The sequence below is a fragment of the Ylistrum balloti genome, unplaced genomic scaffold, assembly GCF_031769215.1.
Source record: "Ylistrum balloti isolate Yb309-2 unplaced genomic scaffold, AGI_CSIRO_Ybal_v1 Utg371224, whole genome shotgun sequence".
Taxonomy (NCBI): Eukaryota; Metazoa; Mollusca; class Bivalvia; order Pectinida; family Pectinidae; genus Ylistrum; species Ylistrum balloti.
This window is the reverse complement of record NW_026782663.1, coordinates 275,213-299,814: the sequence shown is the minus strand read 5'-3', so window position 1 is coordinate 299,814 and position 24,602 is coordinate 275,213. Positions and strand designations below refer to the sequence as shown.

Below are 24,602 nucleotides of genomic sequence, written 5' to 3'. Positions count from 1 at the left end.
TACTTGAAAGAACCAAATGAGGGTCAAAGTGACCTCTTTTGTTACATGATACACTCACCAAGATGACTCCATGACCCAAATATGAAGTTCCAGTGACAAGTAGCTGGTTTCCAGTGGGCGATTAATAATGGCAGACCATTCTCATTAGAATAAATATGTCAATTAAATCACCGAGTGTAAGGTAATACTAAGGGGTAACTAAAGGTAGCAAAAGCACAGTCATTTTTGTTGTAATTGTGGATATATATTAAGGTTATGGGGCGAGGATCTGAACCAATTTGATAGTATTATTAAGACTAAAGGACTAACCCCTGAGTTCAAGACATGATCCTGAAATCCATCAGGCAACATTGTGTCATGCCAAACAATTCATGAACATGAGATTTTGAGTGTTTCCATTAGCAGGTCTTTACCCTAGGTAAGTCTATAACATCAGTACACATAGGTTCTAGGGTAGGAAGATACTATCATCAGATGTGAACTTAACAATTATATATTTATATACTCAAGGGATAAAGAAACGTAGGGTATACTTTGAAAATGATTCTAGGTAAGACGTTGAGTATAATGTTCAATATTTTCATGCCAGAATGAAAATTAATCCAGACACAACAGAATGCAAAATGAGTGATTTGTATCTGGTAAGTGATTTAGGAGTAATTGAAGGGAATTGAAAGAGAACTCTGTAACCTGAAATCAGAATGGACTGATTGTGGGAGCTGGCTAATTAATACTGTGTACGTCCCCCATTCACTCTTTCCACAGCCCTGATTCTCCTTGGCATAGTGTTCATGAATGAGGTTGGGGCTGCATGGTGGACAGACCAGTTTGTGGATATTGTTGTTAGTGAGAAAGTCACGACAGATCCCTGCTACATGGGGCCGAGCATTATCCTGCTGGAATGTGAGGTTGTTTTGCTGCAATAATGGGACAACATAGGGTCGGAGGATCTTATCTCTATACCTAACAGCAGTTGAATTACCTGCTACCACAACCAATGGTGATTTAACTCCATGCAAGATTCCTCCCCACACCATAACCAATACACCCCAAAACCTATCCATCTCTTACACGCAGCAGTCGCAGCAGTCAGCAAAACATTCTCCACAAAGTTAGTATACACGATGTCGACCATCTGCTCGAAAAAGGTTGAACAAGGACTCATCAGTAAACAGGGCCCACCTCCACTGCCTCGATAGGAATATTCTTGGGGCATGTGCTGCCAACAAAGCCATACAAAGCTGGCAATGAGCTGTGGTAAGGGGCAGACCTACAAATGGGTGACGTAGCCACAGACCAACTTGCACAAATGTATGAGACAAAAAAAACCTGTCTTGACATTGTGAAGTCACATACTGATGCCCAGACCAAGGGTTATCAGCAACCTGCCTAGTCTCCATTAGATGTCTAACAAGATGTGCTATAGTGCAAATATGGACACCTTGCATATTCATTGCAATGGCCTGTCCTCTCTGAACTTCCGTCAGCCATGCCATTGTTTAATGCTATCAGAAATTAATCAAAATATCAGAAAAAGATGTCTTCTGAAGTCTACCTAATGGTATTATGAGCAGTGCAACTCAATGCCACAATACTGCTGTGCATGAGATTTTCCTGTTTCCTGCTTTCCCTAGAAGACATCGTCACACAATACAATAATGCAACATTCGATACAGAACCATGTGCACTGTAACCTAGAGAGTTGCTTGACCAATTTTCTCTGTTTTTGAACAACACATTCGCAAGATATTGCAAATAATGTCACCCTGCGTTCCCTTATCCCTTGAGTATATAACCTAGTTCATAACTAAAGTCTGATGTTATTACTATATCTATCTTCCTTAAGTGAGAAGAAAATGTATTCAATACGTTTAACAAGTAATATCCTTTACAGTGTCTTTTCAACCGAATTCATCAACATGCACATAATTATAATCCTGATCTAAGGTCGTTCCTTAATGGCATTTTTTTATGGATAATCCTGTTTCACCTGAGAAAGACTTTATAAAGTATGAAGAGTACTAACGTAACCACTCCATTGCACCCTGTTAATGGTTTATTGGTGTAAGTATACAAAACCTACATTAACAGCCTTGAGTCTAACTAAAAGACCAGTTAGTTTGAATTGATCTTTCTCAATCTGTCTTAACCAAATAAAACTTAACCATGTATTTAGAAAAACTCTGTATTTACAAAGTAAATTTGTTTTCTGTAAAATGTTAAATTTAATGTCGAAAAGGTTAGAGTAGGCTTATATAAGGCAACTTTTTAGTCTGTTATATATACTGTTATAGCCAATACTGTTACGTTTTTCCCCAAGGATTACGGCTGAGCTAACTCTATAATGGATAACTAATATTATAAAATCACATTTATATCACAGAGAAACCTAGTGGGATATTGTCCACAATCAATACAAGAGTCCGAGGACTTCCCGTCAATCAAGATGTCTGCTGCATCAACACTGAAGTCTTTCCGCTATCCATCGGAAACACCACCAGCTTTGTGTCAAGGGTACATTGTACAGACGGAGGACATATTTGATATGGATCCTGCTATACAAACTAGGAACCAGGCCCAATATAGTATTTATATGTAAAGAGGTTTAAGTGTGCTTTCTATAACACTGACTGCCATGTTCTGTGATCGACCATCTGCTGCTGCCTTTGATGTAAAAACTTCACATCTGATAAATAACTTCTAAATTACCATAGTTTATAAAAATTCAAACTTAACTGTAAACATTTTTCATAATTTGCAAACAAGTTTATGCATATTAAGATTGTCATTCTTTGACAGTTGAAGGTCTTCTTTTCTTCTCATATTTGCATTCTTCCTTTTTTCAAATTTTATGATTCAGCTATGCATTTACAAATATCCTAGCTGTATTCAAAACCAAATTATCTTTTTTTTCATATTTGACAAAGACTGATGAACACTATTATGATTAACTATTATTTCTATTGAATGTATGTATATTTCATTTATGCGATTATCTACGATGTATCTGTAATGATATATAGAGAGCTTCAGAGAGTAGTACCAGGTAGTATATGTTTTAGCACACTTCAAGTTTCAATGACAGAATCAATACATTACAGTTGGCAGTGTAGCTATGGAGGTGACCTCACAACTGTAAACATAACCTTGGAACCGTTACACAAGAAAAGCTCAAGTTTAAACAGCCAGAAATGATGCCTTTGATCAATTTGTATATCTAATTTAATGTATCCCAACTGCAAGAATGACAGTTTTGACAGCATTTTATGATGTACCAAAATGAAAATATAAACCCAATGAAAACCATGAGTAAAAATTTATCATCAATGCCTGTCAAGGTGAAATACATTTACATATTTGTGTTATCTCATTGGATAATCAAATGGAAAACAATTTTTTATCATCCACTAAATAACTTTTAATTTTTTTGTTTTAACAGCTATGGTTTTTAAAAAACCAAAGAAATGACGCAACATTTATATCACACTTATACTGGAGGTGACCATGATTTTAAAGATGAACGATGAGACATTATACATCCTGTTTGAATAACAATTGAAATTCTTCAATGCGCTACTTTGTGCAGTATTCAAAATCACACTTATTATATATTTATATATGTGTCATGAAGCAACAACAACCAATCTGGTCGAAAAGTCCACACCAATGTAGACATATTTCCATACTGTTTTTCCTACAATGCATTTCTTCAGCTAATCAAAATCTTTCCAAGCAATTCTCCTTATTCTAAAACCATCTAAGTTAACCACAGCACAGACTTAGTTTTATCATTACTGGATATGATGAATTTTTCCAGTAACTACAGTATGCTATGGATTGAGAGGAGTTTTTCTTGTCACTTGTGTATGTGTTTTTTCTCTTCACTAAATACAACATTTCACATGTTATGCATTCTGTGCTAGCCTGGCTCAGTGCTTCAATCTAAACTAAGACACAGTCAGGGGTCAGAAAGCGTTTGCAAATGAGGTCGAAGTCACCAATGTGAGATCAATATGGAGCAAATGAACAAATCTGAGATTGACATGGGGGAGGCAGAGGGAGGGTGTTAGATCTCAAGCTCAAATATGTGAGGTTATACATGAGAGAGGGGAGGCAAGATGGATTAGAACGTAATACAACAGACATTGAAATGTAGGGTTGTAAATGGGGGAGGGAAGGGATAATGGATACAGAAGTAATACAATGGACAGTGATATGTGGGGCTGAAGAAGGGGAGGGGACGGCAGATGGATTGGGAAGAAATACAAACAACACTGAAATGTACTGCTGTAGATGGGGGAGTGAAGAAAAGATAGATTGGAAGTAATTCAAGAGATAGTGATATGTGAGGTGGATGAAGGAAGAAAGCAAAAATGGATAAGAAAGTAACAAAGCAGTCATTGATATGTGGGGCTGTAAATGGGAGTGGAGTGAGGCTGTAAATGGGGGAGGGCAGGAAAGATGGACTAGGAAGTAATAAAACAGACATTGATAAGAAGGGCTGTAGAATGGGGATGGAAAGAAAAATAGACAACAAACTGTGGTATATGAGGCTGAAGATGTCAGAGGGGAGAGAAAAATTGGAAAGTAATGCAGCAAATATTGATATGTAAGGCTGTAGATGAGGGAGGTGAGGAAAGAAGAATTAGAAAGTAATACAGCAAGTATTGATATTTGAGGCTGTAGATGGGGTTGATGAGGAAAGATGAATTAGAAAATAATGAATCAGTCATTGCTATGCAGGGCTGCAGTTGGAGGGGGATGAGGCTATAAATGGGGGAGGGGAGAGGAGGGAAAGTAGACTAGAAATTAATACAACAAACATTGATAGGTAGTGCTGTAGACAGGGAATGGAAAAGTAAAATGGACAACAAACTTTGGTATGCGAGACTGAAAATGGAAGAGGGGAGAAAACAATAGACTAGAAAGTAATGCAGCAAATATTGATATGTAATGCTGTAGATGTGGAGGTGAGGAAAGGTGAATTTAGTAAATACCACAATTCAGAATAACTGTATTCTGATGAAAGATTAACACTTCAATCCTAGTAAATGTTCTTCACTGTAGAATATGATGATCTGTTAAACATTACAGAGCAGCAGGGATGTGAGCTTCTTCCTACAGATAAATTATGCAGGGACCACTCATCATCATCATCACATGCAGGAAATTCTGTGATTCATTTTAATGACAACAATTATCCCAACACTGTTTAGAGGGGATGTGAAGATGTGTGTAAACGATGCTGGTGATCAGCTACAAGGAGAGTCTGAAATATTGGTTGAATAATGTCAATCAGTCACTCTGAGAAATCTCCTGGGTTTGAAGACAAATATTCCTGTCTATAAAAACCCAGAGTGCGATGTGTAAAAGGCAAATGAAGGATTGGTGTGTATAAGCACAATGGCAGATATGAATTTAAATAAAGAAAAAATTTTACTGTTGAAGTCTCAGACATATGTAAAAATAAGTGGACAAATGATTATCACATTCATTTTAAATTTCAAAACTTTGGAAATCACTGAAAGAATATAATGAGTTCTCAATATTCATCAAAATTTCAGGTTTTCTCCTAAAAGTTGGTTCACAATATTCAAAACCTCTGTGAGTGTTCTGATTTTGAGTTAAATGTACACAATCTGAAAAATAAATAAATTCATAAAATTCTTTCCAAAACCAAGAAATACAAGAGGAATCTTAGCATCCAACACTGTTTGATTTTTATTTGTTCTTTGAAAGTTTGATCTTTTCCCTTCTTTTCGATCTTTTCCCGATGGAGCTTTTAATTACATATAATCTGAAAATTCCTCTAAAGAGATAGAAATATTAATATTAAATTGTCAAATAAAAGATGTCACTTGCCAGGCATGATGTTTTTTGGATCATTCCCAAAATCAAAATGGCACAATTAGGGATCCAGGTACCCTTGATAACCTACATACAAATTTGAGGAAGGTCTATACAGTTCCAGAAACTTGCTTGCTGGCCATCTTGTTTTTCTGAGTAGTACCAAATGGAATATACATGACTAGGGGCTAAGACAAGCCTGAGACTGATCCATCCAACACTTGTCCAGGAATAATGATAGTAAACAATAAGTGTTAAAAACAAAGATGGCCACCTTGTTTTTCGATCAAATCTAAAATGGACTATGCACAACTAGGGACTAAAGTGAAGCTACATGTTAAGTTTGAGAATGATTCATCCAGTGCTTCTGCAGAAACAGCGATAAAAAACTATGACTGGCTGTCCATTGGCCATCTTGTTCTTCAAATCAGTCCCATTGGAGACTATTAACAACTAAAGACCAAGGAAAACCTATCAAGTGATAGTGGGCTAATAATCTACTTGAATTTAGTGATAACACCATTTTATTGCATTTTTCATAAAATAAAAGCATTATGTCCTATCCTACCAAAGTCAGAAGACAGACAGTATACTGAATACAATATTATATGTGCAAGGAAAAGTTTTATGTATAAAAAAAGATTTCTTGTTATATTTCTCTGGGAAAAAGTCTTTGATTTATTAATAGCCTGTTGCCTGAGGGAAGTCTTGCCTGTTAACTTTTTGTCATTCTGTTTTTTAAATGAAACAGACACAACTATAGGACCAAATGACATGAAGAAATCAATTAATTCTTGAAATGAAACTTTTTTGAATCAAAGAAATCTTATTTCCCTGGATCCCATAGATTGAGCTGCTGATTACTTGGTAAAATACAGAATTCTCTGGTCACAGACACAGTTCTCTAGTCACAGACAGAATTCTCTGATCACAGACACAGTTCTCTAGTCACAGACAGAATTCTCTGGTCACAGACAGTTCTCTAGTCACAGACAGAATTCTCTGGTCACAGACACAGTTCTCTAGTCACAGACAGAATTCTCTGGTCACAGACACAGTTCTCTAGTCACAGACAGAATTCTCTGGTCACAGACACAGTTCTCTAGTCACAGACAGAATTCTCTGGTCACAGACACAGCTCTCTAGTCACAGACAGAATTCTCTGGTCACAGACACAGTTCTCTAGTCACAGACAGAATTCTCTGGTCACAGACACAGTTCTCTAGTCACAGACAGAATTCTCTGGTCACAGACACAGTTCTCTAGTCACAGACAGAATTCTCTGGTCACAGACACAGTTCTCTAGTCACAGACAGAATTCTCTGGTCACAGACACAATTCTCTAGTCACAGACAGAATTCTCTGGTCACAGACACAGTTCTCTAGTCACAGACAGAATTCTCTGGTCACAGACAAAGTTCTCTAGTCACAGACAGAATTCTCTGATCACAGATACAATACTTTAGTCACAGATAAAATTCTCTGGTCACCAATATAATTATCTGGTCAGGTAAGAGAGATAATTCTTCAGTCACAGTTAAGATCTCTTTTCACAGATACAGATTCTCTAGTCTAGCCCTTAATATAATTATATGGTCAAAGATATAATTTTCTGGTCACCAATATGATGCTCTGGTCACAGATATGACTCTCTGGTCACTTTTGTCACAAATACAATGCTTTGGTCACAGATGTAGTTCTCTGGTCACACATAAAATGCTTTGGTCACAGAGAGGTAATTCTCTGGTGACAGATACAACTTCAGGTCACTGACACAATTTTTGGTCAAATTTTTCCATCAATTCTTAAGATCTTCATGTAACAATCTAAAATAGACATCAAACATATGTTCCTATCTAGGTTTATTTTATCTTGTGTAAGTGACACAAAAACAAATTTTTATAGTAAAGAGACTGCTACAATAATGTCCCCAAAAATACCCCTACCATCATAAACAAAGCTAATATTGAAATATCCTCTTAACCAAATTTGAAATTTTGACCAATCAGAGGTCAGAAAAGAGCAGCCATTTTGTTGTATCAACCAACCATAAATCACATTAATGTTCATTGTGCATTTTTGTGAAGAAGTCATTCAATCATAAAAAGTTGTTGCATACACATCGGCAATGTCTGATGGATATCATTGCACACTATTGCATAATCTCATTTGCCCATTGAACAGGTGGGCTACATTACCTAGTACAGAAAATCATATACACACTGAAGTGTTTCTATTTAAACTTCATGAATCTATTTTAGGAGCACCATGCATCACATATACCATAGATAAATCGAAATTTTGGTTAAAATACTTCACAAAACAATGCAGAATTGACAATAAACACAAATTGGTACTTGACAAATTTGGCAGCTATTCAACAATGTGGAAATGAAAGCTGTGAAAATTTACAGCTATGACTTTCCTGAATGTAATACACAAAACAACTACACCCAAATGTTAGCATGAACATAAATTGTGAAGACTGGTTACATGGCAGACAGAAAGCCTTGGTGGAAAAGTTCATTGATTATTACTGTAGAGAGTTAGTGGCTAACATCTTTGTCAGAGTTACACTTAAAGAAGCTCAAGTGTGGGAGAACACCCCTTGTAAAACAAATCTTAAAAGTCAATGGAGCCAAACCTATTTTTGATTCCTTCTCCTCTTACTACTTCTTGTAGCATTGGTCAGCTTTTAATTATACCAGAGGACTGCATTTCTGTAAATGGTTGATCTATTCCTGACAGGGAAAATAAAAGCATTCTCTTGGTATTTGATATGACAGAACTTATACAGAATGGACCAATCCCTCAGGGTGAAAAAAATTTTAATTTGTCTACAGAATATTAAAAAGTTTATGAAATGAATTGGCAACTAATCTAATAAGTAACTATCAACTGTAGCTGTGATAGATGAAGACTCCATCTTTACAATGTATGGGTGATGTGACTGTGGATTCCCTTCAGAAATAAAAAAAACTCAGTAGTTTTAATACAGAGGAGCTCTGATACTCTCATAGCCAGATTGTCTATCATTAACAAAGGATGCAAACGTAGAAATCTACCAAGTCTGTACACATACAGCTTAATATATGTCTAGTCTCACTGACTCCACTGTGATGTATACTCAAAAATGTAAAAAAAAAAATAAAAAAAGTGTTTTCCTAATGCAACAGATTTTTTTTATCAATGTGTATCAAGCCACATATACCCTAAAAATTTATTCAGCAATACAAGTCTGTTTTATTAAACACTAAATTACTAAGACTATCAAAAGCTAATACACAACATATCATAACCCTACCAGGACAATACAGAACATATTTATGCTTCATGATTTCTAATTATTTTTCTTCAGACTATGCTCAGATATCTGTTTACACCAATGAATCCTTTGATGTCCATACAACACAAATCCATATTCAATAAATCCACCAATATCTGCATTGAATCCACGATCCAATTAATCCTCCATTATCTATATTCTATAAATTAAAAATAAAATAAAAATAAATATCCTGATAGTCCTCAGGAATCCACATCCCATTAACTTTCTGATGTCCACATCCCATTAACTTTCTAATGTCCATATCCTATTAACCTTCTGATGTCCACATCCCATTAACCTTCTGATGTCCACATCCCATCAACTTTCTAATGTCCATATCCTATTAATATTTCTTATTCCATAAATCCACAACAAAAATATCCTGATAGTTCTCAGGAATCCACATCCCATTAACCTTCTGATGTCCACATCCCATTAACCTTCTGATGTCCACATCCCATTAACCTTCTGACGTCCACATCCAATTAATATTTCTTATTCCATAAGTCCACAATTTTCCTTTATTGTCCATAAATTCTTGGATATCTGTATTCCATTAATCCTAGAGATCTATTTCCTTGTTAACTTTAGATACCTGTATGCCAGTAACTCCTGTAGACCCAGAGCTGTTCTAGATTTATATCTATATTTGGTGTGTCCTAGAACATCCTTTTTTAGGACTAAGTCATTGTGTCATGTTTGGTCTTAGATCTTCTGTATCCTCATATATCTTTTTTATATATAATAATAACATATCTTTATCGCATTTATCTCTAGATAACTACACCTAGTTTATCTTGGATATCAGCATCTTATCATCCCTCAAGTATAAAACAATCTGAGCCAATACAGACTCATAACAATACAATCAGCACCTATACAACCCCTTAATATATAGGTTACACACATGGAAACAGTAAGTCATCAGCTGTATATATATACATAAGTATGGAAGTACTTAGTATAGTAAGTAGGACATACACTCTCCCCATGGTGATGTATAAGAAATATGTAATCTCTTCAATATAAGCCCCTTAGTGATATTAGTGGTCCTTAAGATTAGACATGATACTAAATATAGATATTGTACAATAATTATAAATGAATGAAGATGTTTGGCACTGACCAATGGTCAGGTATTGACCAAAAGGTTCACTAATCTGGTCAGTTAACTAGAAAGTCACTGAGAGTAGAATGGATAGTCCTAATTAGAATGTAAGCAGATTACAGTGGTCATTTAGCTGGACAGGATTTCTCGTCTGTTAATGATATATGTTGATGAAGTTATGTACATGCTGTCACTGGCCATCAACTTCCTGTCATGCTTTTAAAGGTATATCAATTAATTAAACATGTAATTAAATCATCTAATTAATACAGACATGTAATTCAAATTCAGAGGTTATTTAAAAATTGAGTCATCCCAATTAATTTTCATGCTATCAAGTCATCCTTCCATTATACTTATATACATGTAGCTCTAGTCTGTCACGGTGATGAAACTACTCAATCACCTTTACAATCAGATACATAACACTGTCTCACATGACTGTAACCTTCAGGTAAATCAGTCACCAATGGCACCAACAGTTTTGTTGTATCACTTATTATAGAATTTAATACATGGAAGTCCTAGCTTCATGAATAACACTTGCTATAAGAAACCAGTGCTACTTAACAGTGCATATCCCATAGGAGTTTTCCTGCACTTTGAGAGTGCCTGCACAATCAGGATGCCTGCCTTCGCATGTGAAGGCATGTGAAGGCATCTGCAGTATGGAGGTGACTGCTGTAATCAGGGCACCTTTGTTTTTATGGAGAATGTTCAAATAAGTTTTACCTGCATAATGAGTTAGTCTTTTCTAATAGGAATTATTGACACTATGAGGGTGCCTGTACAATGAGGATGCCTGCCATTGTATATGACAGCACAAGCAGTCTACTCTAATGAGGGCACCTGTGCCACATGTTGTACATCAAGGGTCAGTTCAATAATTTCTGCCACCAAGTGGTGTTGTAAATCAAAGTAGTGTTACAGTGACCAACACTTATGTGTTTCAGAATATTGCTTTACCAATTAAGAAATCAATCATGGGGTGTTAATCATGAACCGTTATAAAATAATCTCCATATGTGCTTAAGAAGTATTTGAGAATGTTAACATATTGGCAACTTGTATTTGGCCAAAATCTTTGCTTTTGGTTTTATGTTGGCAAAATACACTACAGGCAGTCAACCAGTATAACTTTACCTTCATCTAGTCAAGTGTCAAAGTCTACTGAAAGTTCCTGATAAGATAAAGAAAAAAATCTCTTTATGCCTGAAAATAGGAAAGACAAAATATCACTTGTTTTAGTTTAACTGAATTTACTAAAAATTTAAAAAAGACAATTTAAGACAAAGAAAAGAAACTTACATCTTAATATCCTGATCGGCAGCAGACCCTGGAGTTACATTCAAGGTTCTGACAGCCACTAGCCTCGGCAGCATAAGGGCCATCAATGACATTATCACAATAGTAGAGCTCTTCCCCATCCAGGGCTGGACAAACAGACACCAACTCTGTCAAACCATCAGCAGTTATGTTGAGACAACCGGACAGATCCAGATATCTCAAATGTGGAAGTCCCCCACCTTCAGCCAGACACCTAAGAGCAGGAGCAATTCATTGTTAAACTCTTAGCTTATTATGCATACAATAACTGCTTAATACAGAAATAAGTTTTTGATATTTTCTAAACATACCAGGTATCTACACCATAATGGACATTTGAGGTTGTAGCCAAATGAAATCACAAACTCACCTTTATGAATCCTTAGTTAGGTTTTTTTTTTTAACAAAACAGTATAGATTCTTTTACTTAAATAGGACCCCATAGTAAAGACTTAATTCAAGAGAAACATTCCTTGAAATAATTAATTTCCATACACAAATAAAAGAGTTTTCTAAAAGCTTTCTATTAGCTTATCTCAATAATGCCTTCATATACTTTTGTAAAGTGAGAGTATCGGTGAAACTGAATGCTTCTCGAAAACGACTTTATTGGACACAATATGTCACCAAAGGGCAATAATTCTGTAATTAAAGAAGCGGTTCTACACTACACACAGTTTTTGTGTAATCAATGTACAGACCAAGTCTCATTATCCTAATTTAAATGTAAGTTATGCTCTGGACAAGAAATTTAAACAAAGGGCAATAACTATGTAATTGAAGGGTCAAGGGGCCTGAATTTGGTACACAGCACATTATCTTAATATGATTAATATATACACTAAGCATCATCATTATCCATGCTTACTGTAGGCAAAGTTAAGCTGCGGACAAGATATTTTTTTAATAAAAGGCAATAATCCTGTAATAGAGGGGTTGAGGGTCCTGAATTTGGTATACAGCACATTGTCTTAGTATTTCCAATACAAACACAAAGTTTCATGATCCTTGCGCATCTGTGGGCAAAGTTATGATATGGACAAGAAAATTTAACAAAGGGCAATAACTCTGTTAACAGTATTAGTTTGATAACTTATCTCAGAGAAAAGGTCTTAACCTCCTGCCTGGAATCAGACAAGTTAACAGCATTAGTTACATAACTTAACTGAGAGAAAGGTCTTAACCTCCTGTCTGGAATCAGACAAGTTAACAGCATTAACTAGGTAACCTCTGTAAGGCAGACATAGTTCAGTACGTTTACTCATTCATTGATTTCCCATTTCAGTAATTAGTAATTCTGACAGATCTCCCTCTATTTCTAGGCAGTTGATGGTATTAGTATTATTCATTAAAACTATAGAATTACAAGCAACTATAACTAGGTGTATACACTCACAGTCTATGTAAGTGGCAGTTAATTTGTTTTTTTAGTAATTCATTCTAAAAGTACTTGAGGTATTGATACACACAGAAAAAAAAGCACGCTGAATGAGATCTTTTTCTAATGATGTCTACAATTTAATCCTCTATTTACTTCATCCTTGATTAGCCATGGGCTACCTTGTCATAATAAAACATGTAAATAAAAAATCACTAGGGACAGAGTTGTCATATATATTTCAACAAATTTCCACAGGAGACCACCGCCAATGTTTTACTGGGGGATACAAGGCTTAATTACAAGTCTAGTCTTTTGATCAGTAATCAGACATTGCCAATTCTTTAGTGTTAATGAAAAAGAATTGCTTTTCTGCTACAAGTCTACAGTCTAGAAAAGTTCATACAGAGGTACAGCTCTTTATAAATACCTGTAATATAGTACCTGTACATTATTTATAAACAAAATAATTGTTTAGCATCAATGAATCACTGAAAGGGCATCATGACTTGTATGGGCGCTTGTTAGGTTTTTCCAATAATATCGTAGTTTGACCCTGGCAGATCTAGAAGTGTTTATGTACCCCACCAAAACAATCATTTAACTGCTAGTAATATTACAAGATGACCTATCCTAACACTGTATTTTTTTCTGCAGTCTAAGGCAAGTACATTTATATAAAGAATGAATAAGAGATAATTTTAGCAATTAGCTAGCCAGTGAATGACAAGTACGCAAGTGTTGTTACCATCTAAATTTTTATATTCAACGAATCGTTTCACCATTGCCATTAGCCATTAAACCCATGTACCTTTTAGCTCATCAACCATTAAAAAAACAGAAATTTTAGTGATGATAAGATGGGCAACACTATATCTACTTTTATATACATAATTATATGTATCAATCACTACTTCAATATATAGTTGGTGATCTGAAGAAATTCACAAATCTTTATATATAAGGGAACTGGACAGGTAAGTAAATATCATGTACAGCTGACTGATCAATTTCAGCAGAATATTTCTGCTTAGTTAATAAACAGGCAAGACAACATTGATAAGAAATCAATGTTCAACCTATAGCTGAACATCAGATATCCATTACTTCATGTGGGTTTTCTAACATTAGCTAGCTAAATTTCCAATATTTATTTACAGAATGTAAATTGATACTTCAAACTAGGTTTAGGGATTAAAACGCAGTTGTACAAAAATTTATAAATTTATATGCAAGTCCTGAGTCTTGTACTTATAGAAATTTGATGGGAATAAAAGAATTTTACATTTAACATCTTACATTTTGGAATCCGTGTTTTCAGCGATAAGTCAAAGAGCAGTCATGAAAATTAATTGTAGATTGATCACTGGATTCAACTGGTCACAAAAAGCTCTGGATCAAACCACTGGTACAATCAGTAATAGGGGTGGAGATATGCTCAAAGTGAGAAGGGGTAATAATGATACTTGTCTTATCATTTATTGTAATTATTAGGATATTACAAAAGCTAGAAACATACCAGGGACTTGAACCAAAGAAATCATGATGCCCTTTACATTTCTTTATTTTAAATGTTGATCATGAGATGAAATCTGGCAAGAATGACTGAAAACCTGATAAAAAAGCTAACATTAAATGTGCAGTTTTGACACCCTTGTCAGTAAAATGTTATTTTATAAAACATTCCTAAATGACAGAGGCCATTTCAATCATTAAATTTGAATTTCCATACCTTTCCAAAATCTAATTTGTGAAGAAATGTATCAAATTATCATGTATTTGAATATGATGAATACCACTTCACTGCACTTTATCATATGTAACAATGGACCTAATTGTACATAAATCATGTCCACTATTGATGGCACTTTGCTCCTTTTCAAAAAAGTATTTAAATGAATAGCACAGATCGAAATGGGATCTTACTACCGGCTCTTCAGGCATTGTGCATTGTAATACATGCAATTTGCATCAGTTGTGTTAAAGGCAATTTTTCATAGCAGACTTGAAGCATTATTTCAAAAGCTATTCTGTAAAAAACATGCAAATAAGTAGAGTTCTATAACTAAATATAGGGTTAAAAAAAAGATCATCTACAAAATTCTCTTCAATAATATACAACCTTAAAAAGTTCACTGAGGTCAGAAAATGAAGATCAATGTAAATAGTTTATGCTACATGACAAATGCTCTGTTGCCTTATCAGTAAAACTACAAGTAAAGTTCAATTGAATATTTATGACAGTACAGGTAACACATAGCTCATCAATAGTGAGGTATCCTGGATATGTTCTAATATTAGGTAATTCTAAATAGTTACCAGTATATTGGCTTTGTAGAGTCAGACACACACATTTACCAATTAAGTTTAATCATGTCAATTTACAAAAACTAAAGTAGGTATAGGGACATAGAACAACATGATAACTTAATTAGCACGGCTGAGAGATTATGATAATGAGAAGGCATGAAGCTACTAGTAATACAAGAGGCCCATGGGCCTTAACGGTCATCTGACAAAAAGCAAGCCAAACCTAGAAAGTGGGTTGAGGTCATTCATTTGAACAAACTTGGTAGCCTCTCCTCCAAGCATCTTACAGGCCCAATATCAGCACTCATGGACTTTTGCTTGCTGAGAAGAAGTCGTTTGTATATTTTAACATATTTGACCCCTGTGACCTTGAAAGTGGGTTGAGGTCATTCATTTGAATAAACTTGGTAGCCTTTCCTCCCAGCATGCTACAGACCCAATATTGGCACTCATAGACTTTTGCTTATTGAGATGAAGTCCTTTGTATATTTTAACATATTTGACCCCTGTGACCTTGAAAGTGGGCCAAGGTCATTCATTTGAACAAACTTTGTAGGGCTCCATGCCAGCATGCTATGGGCCAACTATTAGCCCCCTAGGCCTTCTAGTATTTGAGAAGAAGTTATTTAAAGATTTTGACATATTTGACCCCTGCGACCTTGAAAGTTGTTCAAGGTCATTCATTTAAATAAACTTGGTAACCTTTCCTCCCAGCATGCTACAGACCCAATATCGGCACTCATAGACTTTTGCTTATTGAGATGAAGTCCTTTGTATATTTTAACATATTTGACCCCTGTGACCTTGAAAGTGGGCCAAGGTCATTCATTTGAACAAACTTTGTAGGGCTCCATGCCAGCATGCTATGGGCCAAGTATTAGCCCCCTAGGCCTTCTAGTATTTGAGAAGAAGTTATTTAAAGATTTTGACATATTTGACCCCTGTGACCTTGAAAGTTGTTCAAGGTCATTCATTTAAACAAACTTGATAGCCCTTCATCCCAGCATGCCACAGGCACAATATCAGCAATCTGAGCCTTTTGGTTATTGAGAAGAAGTTGTTTAAAGATTTTAACATATTTGACCCCTGTGACCTTTAAAGTGGGTCAAGGTCATTCATTTGAACAAACTTGGTAGTCCTTCATCCCAGCATGTCACAGGCCCAATATCTACACTCTGAGCCTTTTGGTTAATGAGAAGAAGTTGTTTAAAGATTTTAACATATTTGACCCCTGTGACCTTTAAAGTGGGTCAAGGTCATTCATTTGAACAAACTTGGTAGAGCTCCATGCCAGTATCCTCTGTGCCAAGTATTAGCCCCCTAGACCTTCTAGTATTTGAGAAGAAGTCGTTTGAATGAAAAGTTTACGGACGGCACACGGCGGACGGCGCACGGCGCACGGCGCACGGCGGACAACGACGGACGAAGCATGATGACTATAGGTCATCGGACCCTTCGGGTCCAGATGACCTAAAAATGTTCAGGATATCTTATTTGGTTGATGAGTGTATATAATGAATTATCAGGGTCATTATGATGTGGGGTTTCCTTCTATAAGCTGGTGGTTACCTCACTGAACAACATACAGGAGGCCTGCTGAATGCTATCCAGAACAATAAAGTAAAGCATCTTGCTCAAAACACAAGTATGATCTATGAAGTAAAAACTGTTCAGCGTAAAAATCAAACTATGTAACTTGGATCTTCACCTGAGCTTGCAAACTTTGATGCTCTACTGACTAAGATATTAAACTTTGATGCTCTACTAACTAAGATATTGCATTGTGACTCCCTTGTTTAAAGGTTACAGGATAAGCACAGAAGACACACAAGAAATACACAATCTACAGCACATATGACCTGAATTAACAAAAGCCATTCAAACAGATACATTTCTTTTCTATCAGAAACAATACAACATCAACAGTAATGTCATTATAATATTAAATCTAATATTGTCAAACTTTTTTTTTTTTTTTTTGTGAAATATATTCTTCCAAAGTCAATCTTCACTTTACTGAAGAAAAACTTTCAAAATACACTGGAAAGTGTGCTACTATTTCACAGATAAGCTTTCAAAATATACTGGTAAATAAATGTAAGCATATGCGTCTCAGAAAAATAATCAATCAAAAGTGAATTTTTGTGGTCACATGGTACTGCAAGATAAAAGTTATTTACAAATGTCATGAAACTTAACCATAAAGGTTGTACCTAGAGAATTTTAAGTCATCAATAGCATGCCGATTAATTCCAATTTTAATCATGTTCTAAACTATTTTACAGACTTTTGCTACAAATACCACTACATAAACTACACTTCATGGAATTTGCTGAATTTGAACAAAGCTACTGATACCAAAGGCAATGTGTAATGTCTTCTAGAAAGTATCAATTTGTAAAAAATATCTATTCATTTAAGGCCTTGCTTGTAGTTTTACCAATTTTAAAAATCAACATTTCTCATTGGTGAATTAAAAAGTTAAGTGAAATACATATCAGAAAACATGCTTAGTATTTCATGTGTAGCAAGCTAAAAATGGCAGAGAAAGGTTCAAAATACAACATGCAGTATGAAATGGAAAAAAAGAGAAACAAATCTATACCATTCAAACAGGATTTTAAATTAATACATTTTGAAACATTTAAATAAGAAAAAAATTCAGTACAAAATACAATGGTAAATAGTTTTTGCTTATCCTAAAATCCGAAATAATCACTAGATTTAAAAGAATTATACCAATACTTGATATTTAAATGCATCGACTTATTCACATTAAAAAACATCAAATTATCTAATTAGTGTGCATAATTCAAATACAACACCTACCATTGCTTTTTTATTGATGATTTACTTTATCTAATTACCAAGACATCTTTTTAACCAAATTTAATTTAATAATATGTATGTACTTGTAACAAAAGCATAATTCCTGACTCATTGATTATAAAATTAAACCTAAATATCATCATACTGACAACACATTGGCCATACTCATTCTCACCTTAGCCCTGAATCTGTGATATGGTAACAGCCAGATAGACTCAAATACTCCAGGTAGCGAGAGTTGGGGTCAGAGTTTAAAACTTCACCATTGAGATCAAGGTCATTATCACAGATTTTCAAACTGTCACCAGTTTCTCTGGTGACTTTTGAGTCTTGGGTACCCATTGAACCCGACTGTAGCTTGTTTGTGTTTTGATGATCAAATGAAACACATGTAGTCCTTTTTGGTTTCTTTGACTCATAAAACTTGATGGTAGTCTGACATGAATGTGAACAAATATCATCTGCTTCAGTCAAATGTTTAGCAGACATGTTACATTGATCACAATATTCTGTAGAATCATTGTGGTAAACTTCACCAACCAGATCTGTACCATGACCTGCAATGGCAACATAGTTCAAACATTGCGCGTCGCTCACATCTGACGTATTACAATTTTCTTTGTCACCAAGTCTTTGAAAGCTTTCTTTTAATGTCTTTGGTTTGTCAAAGACATCTTGACTTTTCTTCATCATATTTTCAAGGTAATCACAAGCTCTTTCAAGAGCCTGACCCACATTTTGATCAGTCAAGTTTTCAAGTAAATAAGATTCTTCAAAATATGGAAGAATGGATTTATTTGACACATTTTCGAAGTTTGATGCATGATGCTTCTTCAAGTTGCTGTAATCACAACTGTCATAGACACTTGCATCAACTGCAGCCTCAATCTGAGAAGATACATCTTTACCCATATCAACTTTACTTTCATATCCCATACATTCTTGCTCTGTAACTTTTTCTCTTGTTGTACTTTTTTTAATTCCATTCACATTAGTGTCCTTGCCTTGTTTTAAAATATGACATTTTTCACATTTATCGATTTTGCTTTGGTCTTTTTCATTGTCTTCAGTTTCATTTTTCTCCAGTTTACTTGCAAACATTACACTTCGTTCATTGTAGGAGAAATCACCAAAAGCAGAAGACAATCTTTCCAATGTTCTGTCAGTGATGTTAAAGCATCCGCCCAAATTGAGATGCCTCAGCTTAGATCCACATCCCTTTCGGCCAAGCCTAATGAAAGAAACAACCAGATTTCAAATTTCTTAACAGTGAGCATTACAAAACATTATGAAATACATATTTTAAAAGATCATCCACAACAAAAGCAACTAACTCTAATTTGCTAATACCAACAGCTCTTCACTTTAGAAGTAATTGTTTGTCGCTGCATTGGAGTGTGTAACAGTTACAAAGAGGGATACATACATGCCATATCACTAAATAAGAAAACAAAAATCAGTTTTACAAATAAAATACAATTTTTACTACTTCAGCTGAATGAAATAAAGTCTCCATGGCTACTATTACTTTTGAATACGAAGGGGGATAACTCCTTTAAGAATATAACAAATAACACAACCACATAATACTTACCCTTTGAAAGCTATGTCGGATATCCTTGTTTGAGACAAATCCAGGATCTCCATATTTGGACACTGAGAAAGAATCTTGTAAAGCTGAAGAAAAAAGGGAGTTAAGAAAACTTTATGAACTAAATAGTGTTATCATGGCAAAAATTATCATCTAATCAAAGGTACACATTACTTGTTCAGAGTGCCTTATATTTACAATAAACCACAGCAGTATTCGCCAAACAACCATAACATCTCTCATCAGACTGGTTTGGTAAAATTTTGGTCAGTCTAGTAAAATAGGTCTGATAGGGCTTTGATCTTTGATTGTTTTAGAGCAGCAATTTTTCTTCCTTTTTTTTTCAAATCAAAACATATATACAATATTCATTCTCAGTCACTTGAAAGCAACATTTAGCTAAAGATAAATTATATGTTTACCAACTAATAAAGCCTTTGGTTGCATTCTATGGACAGTCTTTATATGGTTCTGTGCTCATGGTGTTGTAAACACCTATATCTAGCTTCCATGTGAATCATATTTAGTGCTGTTTCTTGCTTGGCAATGTTGAGATGCTTTCTATGTTGAAATATCACAAATTTAGGGCTTTACAAAGTAATACTTGAATTACAATTCGCACAAAGAATGCAGATAATTGCCTGATAGTTCTAAATATCACAAAGAAAAGTGTGCAAGAAGATTTAAACCAAAGAGATGGGAGAGTTCTACTAGAGTCTATACTGGTCGATCGTTACATGGCAGTACTGAATGTAAGTAGTATTCTATTATCAATAATTCTATTTATAACGAATAGTAATATATAATTGATTCTGTAATGTCTTCAACTCTTGAACAGTTGGGTGCTTAATGCCCAAAATCATCGGACAAAGAGGTTCACCAGTCACAATACAGGACTTTTTCTGGGTAAATCGGGAAATGGCCCCTGGGCAAAATTGAGAAAAAATTGAGAGATCCTTTGAGTACTTCTCAAGAAATAGCAATAACAAACTAGCAAACAAAAGTATTCCAAGATGGCCACCTGTCAGCCATTTTGTATTTCTGATCATTTCTACAATCAAATGGGCACAACTACGGACCAAGGGGAACCTACACCTGATATTTGAAAAAGATCCATCCAGTATTTCTCAAGAAATAGGAATAATAAAAATTGTTTACAGATGGACATCAGACCACAGATGTAGGGTGATTTGAATAACATATTGACTTAATTTTTCATTCAAATTATTGAATTATAAAGGCAGGATACCGACGTTTATTGTTGTGTTTAAAAGTATTGACCAGAGTGAAATGGGTCTGAAGGACTCTAAACACAAGTCAGCATCAGGAATGAAAATAATACCCCTACACTTATCAGTCCTTTCATCAAACTGGAGCCTCTTTTCTGCAGTTAGAACAATGTTTATCACTTAGACCAGCGCCCATCGTGGGACCTGCTGTCTCACATGTGTCTGAAACATTTGACTTTGGTTCGCCCCAACTTTTTAAAGAAAGTGTCAAGTATTCCACTGTTGTTTGCACCTGTTTTCCTATAGATTTCACATAACCTTCATAATACTTGGCATTATGCTAGGACATGATGACAGACCGCATACCATCACAACAAGTGATGTTGATTAGATGCTTTGCAAAAAAGCTCTGGCAAAAACATACTTTCAAGCACTTCAGTGACTCTGTATATATAGGTCAAGAAGACATAACAAAAGAGTTTGTTTTTCAAGCAGATTTGTTAACAACGATAACAATCTACCCTTCACATTTTTTTTTTTTGGGAGATCCTATTTTGGTTAAAAAAAACATGCTTTTAAGGTTCAAATATGCATCATCATCAGACATCAGAGAAAAAATTCTGGATCAGGGAAATTTGAAGACTAAATCTCCTTTGGAATGAGACCGTATATTGGCCCCTGTGACATCTCTGACTGTTTCAAAATTTATACCAATTAATAAAGTCTAATGTGGTCAAAACATCGCTGATTGCTTCTTTCATGACTATTGAGAATCTAGATAAAACAATATACATATATAAGATATCTTATGGGTGTAAAAACAACCCTGAAGCTGAATTAAAAGAACCAGCATGGAACTATGTCTTTACACAAGCTGGCATGAAATTGAAATTCAAGTTACATTCTGTGATCTTAAAAGTTTTTACTTATGGCATATAATAGTATAACAACATTGTCTAGTACCAGTTTCCTTTGCCTTGTAAATTTTTCTAGTTTACCTTACAAAATGTCCTGTTCAGATTGACAAAGTTGAAAAGAAAATTGTAGTTTTCAAATGAAAATCTTGTTATATGAATCCGTAAAATTTATTTAGGACCTGTAAAAATTTTGATATCTTACCCAAATAGAATGTAAAGATTTTAAAAGTTTGGCACACACTTTCAGCATCTTATAACAATACCAGGCAGAGGAAGGATTATGGTCTACACCTGCCTCAGTTTTCTGATAGCAAGGTGTGGCTCATTAATACCTGATGTAGTTATGTACAAAAGAACAAAAGTCTGTTACTCACTTAGTATCACTATCAAAGAAATCCCAATCTAATATCTAAGGTCCAATTGTAAATTCTGTGACCATTCATTCACTTGTCTCACCATTTTTGTCCATAGAGAATTATTTATTCAGCCTTTTAAACAAGAGGACCCAAAGGCCTGTAGCATTAACTCTTGAATAGTGTTTGGAAAGGTAACACATCTGTGACCTTCAAATTTTTTATGTATTCCACAACAAGATTACACTACTGGCCAGCTATCCTCCAGGATAGTACTGAGAAGGTTTCGAGATATTTTACAGATATGTGACAGTATCATTTTTTATGTACTGATGGGTTTAACACCAGCAAACTACACACCTAGTAACAGTACATGGGGTTCTCCAAATCAGTAATAAAGAAAAGAACCATGTACAAAAGTAGTGTGCCTAAACTCTTTAACTTCCAATTTTTAACAGAAATTTATGACAGGAAGCTAGCTAGACTGACCAATCAGTCCATTAAGCAAGGCCCTTACCGTATCCTAGGTAACAAGCTAGACTGACCAATCAGTCCATTAACAAGAGCCTTACTGTATCCTAGGTAACAAGCTAGACTGACCAATCAGTCCATTAACAAGAGCCTTACTGTATGGAGGTAACAAGCTAGACTGACCAATCAGTCCATTAACAAGTCCCATACTGTATCCTAGGTAACAAGCTAGACTGACCAATCAGTCCATTAACAAGTCCCTTACTGTATCCTAGGTAACAAGCTAGACTGACCAATCAGTCCATTAAGCAAGGCCCTTACTGTATCCTAGGTAACAAGCTAGACTGACCAATCAGTCCATTAACAAGTCCCTTACTGTATCCCAGGTAACAAGCTAGACTGACCAATCAGTCCATTAACAAGTCCCTTACTGTATCCCAGGTAACAAGCTAGACTGACTTACCAGTCCATTAACAAGTTCCATACTGTATCCCAGGTAACAAGCTAGACTGACCAATCAGTCCATTAACAAGTTCCATACTGTATCCCAGGTAACAAGCTAGACTGACCAATCAGTCCATTAACAAGTCCCTTACTGTATCCTAGGTAACAAGCTAGACTGACCAATCAGTCCATTAACAAGAGCCTTACTGTATCCTAGGTAACAAGCTAGACTGACCAATCAGTCCATTAACAAGTTCCATACTGTATCCCAGGTAACAAGCTAGACTGACCAATCAGTCCATTAACAAGTCCCTTACTGTATCCTAGGTAACAAGCTAGACTGACCAATCAGTCCATTAACAAGTCCCTTACTGTATCCTAGGTAACAAGCTAGACTGACCAATCAGTCCATTAACAAGTCCCATACTGTATCCTAGGTAACAAGCTAGACTGACCAATCAGTCCATTAACAAGTCCCTTACTGTATCCTAGGTAACAAGCTAGACTGACCAATCAGTCCATTAACAAGTCCCTTACTGTATCCTAGGTAACAAGCTAGACTGACCAATCAGTCCATTAACAAGTCCCTTACTGTATCCCAGGTAACAAGCTAGACTGACTTACCAGTCCATTAACAAGTCCCTTACTGTATCCCAGGTAACAAGCTAGACTGACTTACCAGTCCATTAACAAGTCCCTTACTGTATCCCAGGTAACAAGCTAGACTGACTTACCAGTCCATTAACAAGTCCCATACTGTATCCCAGGTAACAAGCTAGACTCACCAATCAGTCCATTAACAAGTCCCTTACTGTATCCCAGGTAACAAGCTAGACTGACTTACCAGTCCATTAACAAGTCCCATACTGTATCCCAGGTAACAAGCTAGACTGACTTACCAGTCCATTAACAAGTCCCATACTGTATCCCAGGTAACAAGCTAGACTGACTTACCAGTCCATTAACAAGTCCCTTACTGTATCCTAGGTAACAAGCTAGACTGACCTACCAGTCCATTAACAAGTCCCTTACTGTATCCTAGGTAACAAGCTAGACTGACTTACCAGTCCATTAACAAGTCCCTTACTGTATCCCAGGTAACAAGCTAGACTGACTTACCAGTCCATTAACAAGTCCCTTACTGTATCCTAGGTAACAAGCTAGACTGACTTACCAGTCCATTAACAAGTCCCTTACTGTATCCTAGGTAACAAGCTAGACTGTATCCATTAACAAGTCCCTACTGTATCCCAGGTAACAAGCTAGACTGACCAATCAGTCCATAACAAGCTAACAAGAGCTTAGTCCATTAACAAGTACTGTATCCTAGGTAACAAGCTAGACTGACCAATCAGTCCATTAACAAGTCCCTTACTGTATCCTAGGTAACAAGCTAGACTGACTTACCAGTCCATTAACAAGTCCCATACTGTATCCCAGGTAACAAGCTAGACTGACCAATCAGTCCATT

General features: G+C 35.5%; 1 protein-coding gene across 2 annotated transcripts in view; it reads right to left on the bottom strand.

Moving 5' to 3' along the window:
- LOC132561517 (F-box/LRR-repeat protein 5-like) overlaps positions 1-24,602 on the bottom strand; it is a 63,879-nt gene that overhangs the window by 31,050 nt on the left and 8,227 nt on the right. For both annotated transcript variants that reach the window (XR_009554710.1, XM_060226218.1), the window contains exons 7-9: positions 19,721-19,803; positions 18,302-19,357; positions 11,592-11,823 (exon numbers count right to left, since the gene is read on the bottom strand). Coding sequence is in view for 1 of the 2 variants with exons in the window: in XM_060226218.1 (XP_060082201.1) it covers positions 11,595-11,823; positions 18,302-19,357; positions 19,721-19,803 (1,368 nt within the window). In the remaining variant the exon portion in view is untranslated. The remainder of the gene's footprint in view (positions 1-11,591; positions 11,824-18,301; positions 19,358-19,720; positions 19,804-24,602) is intronic.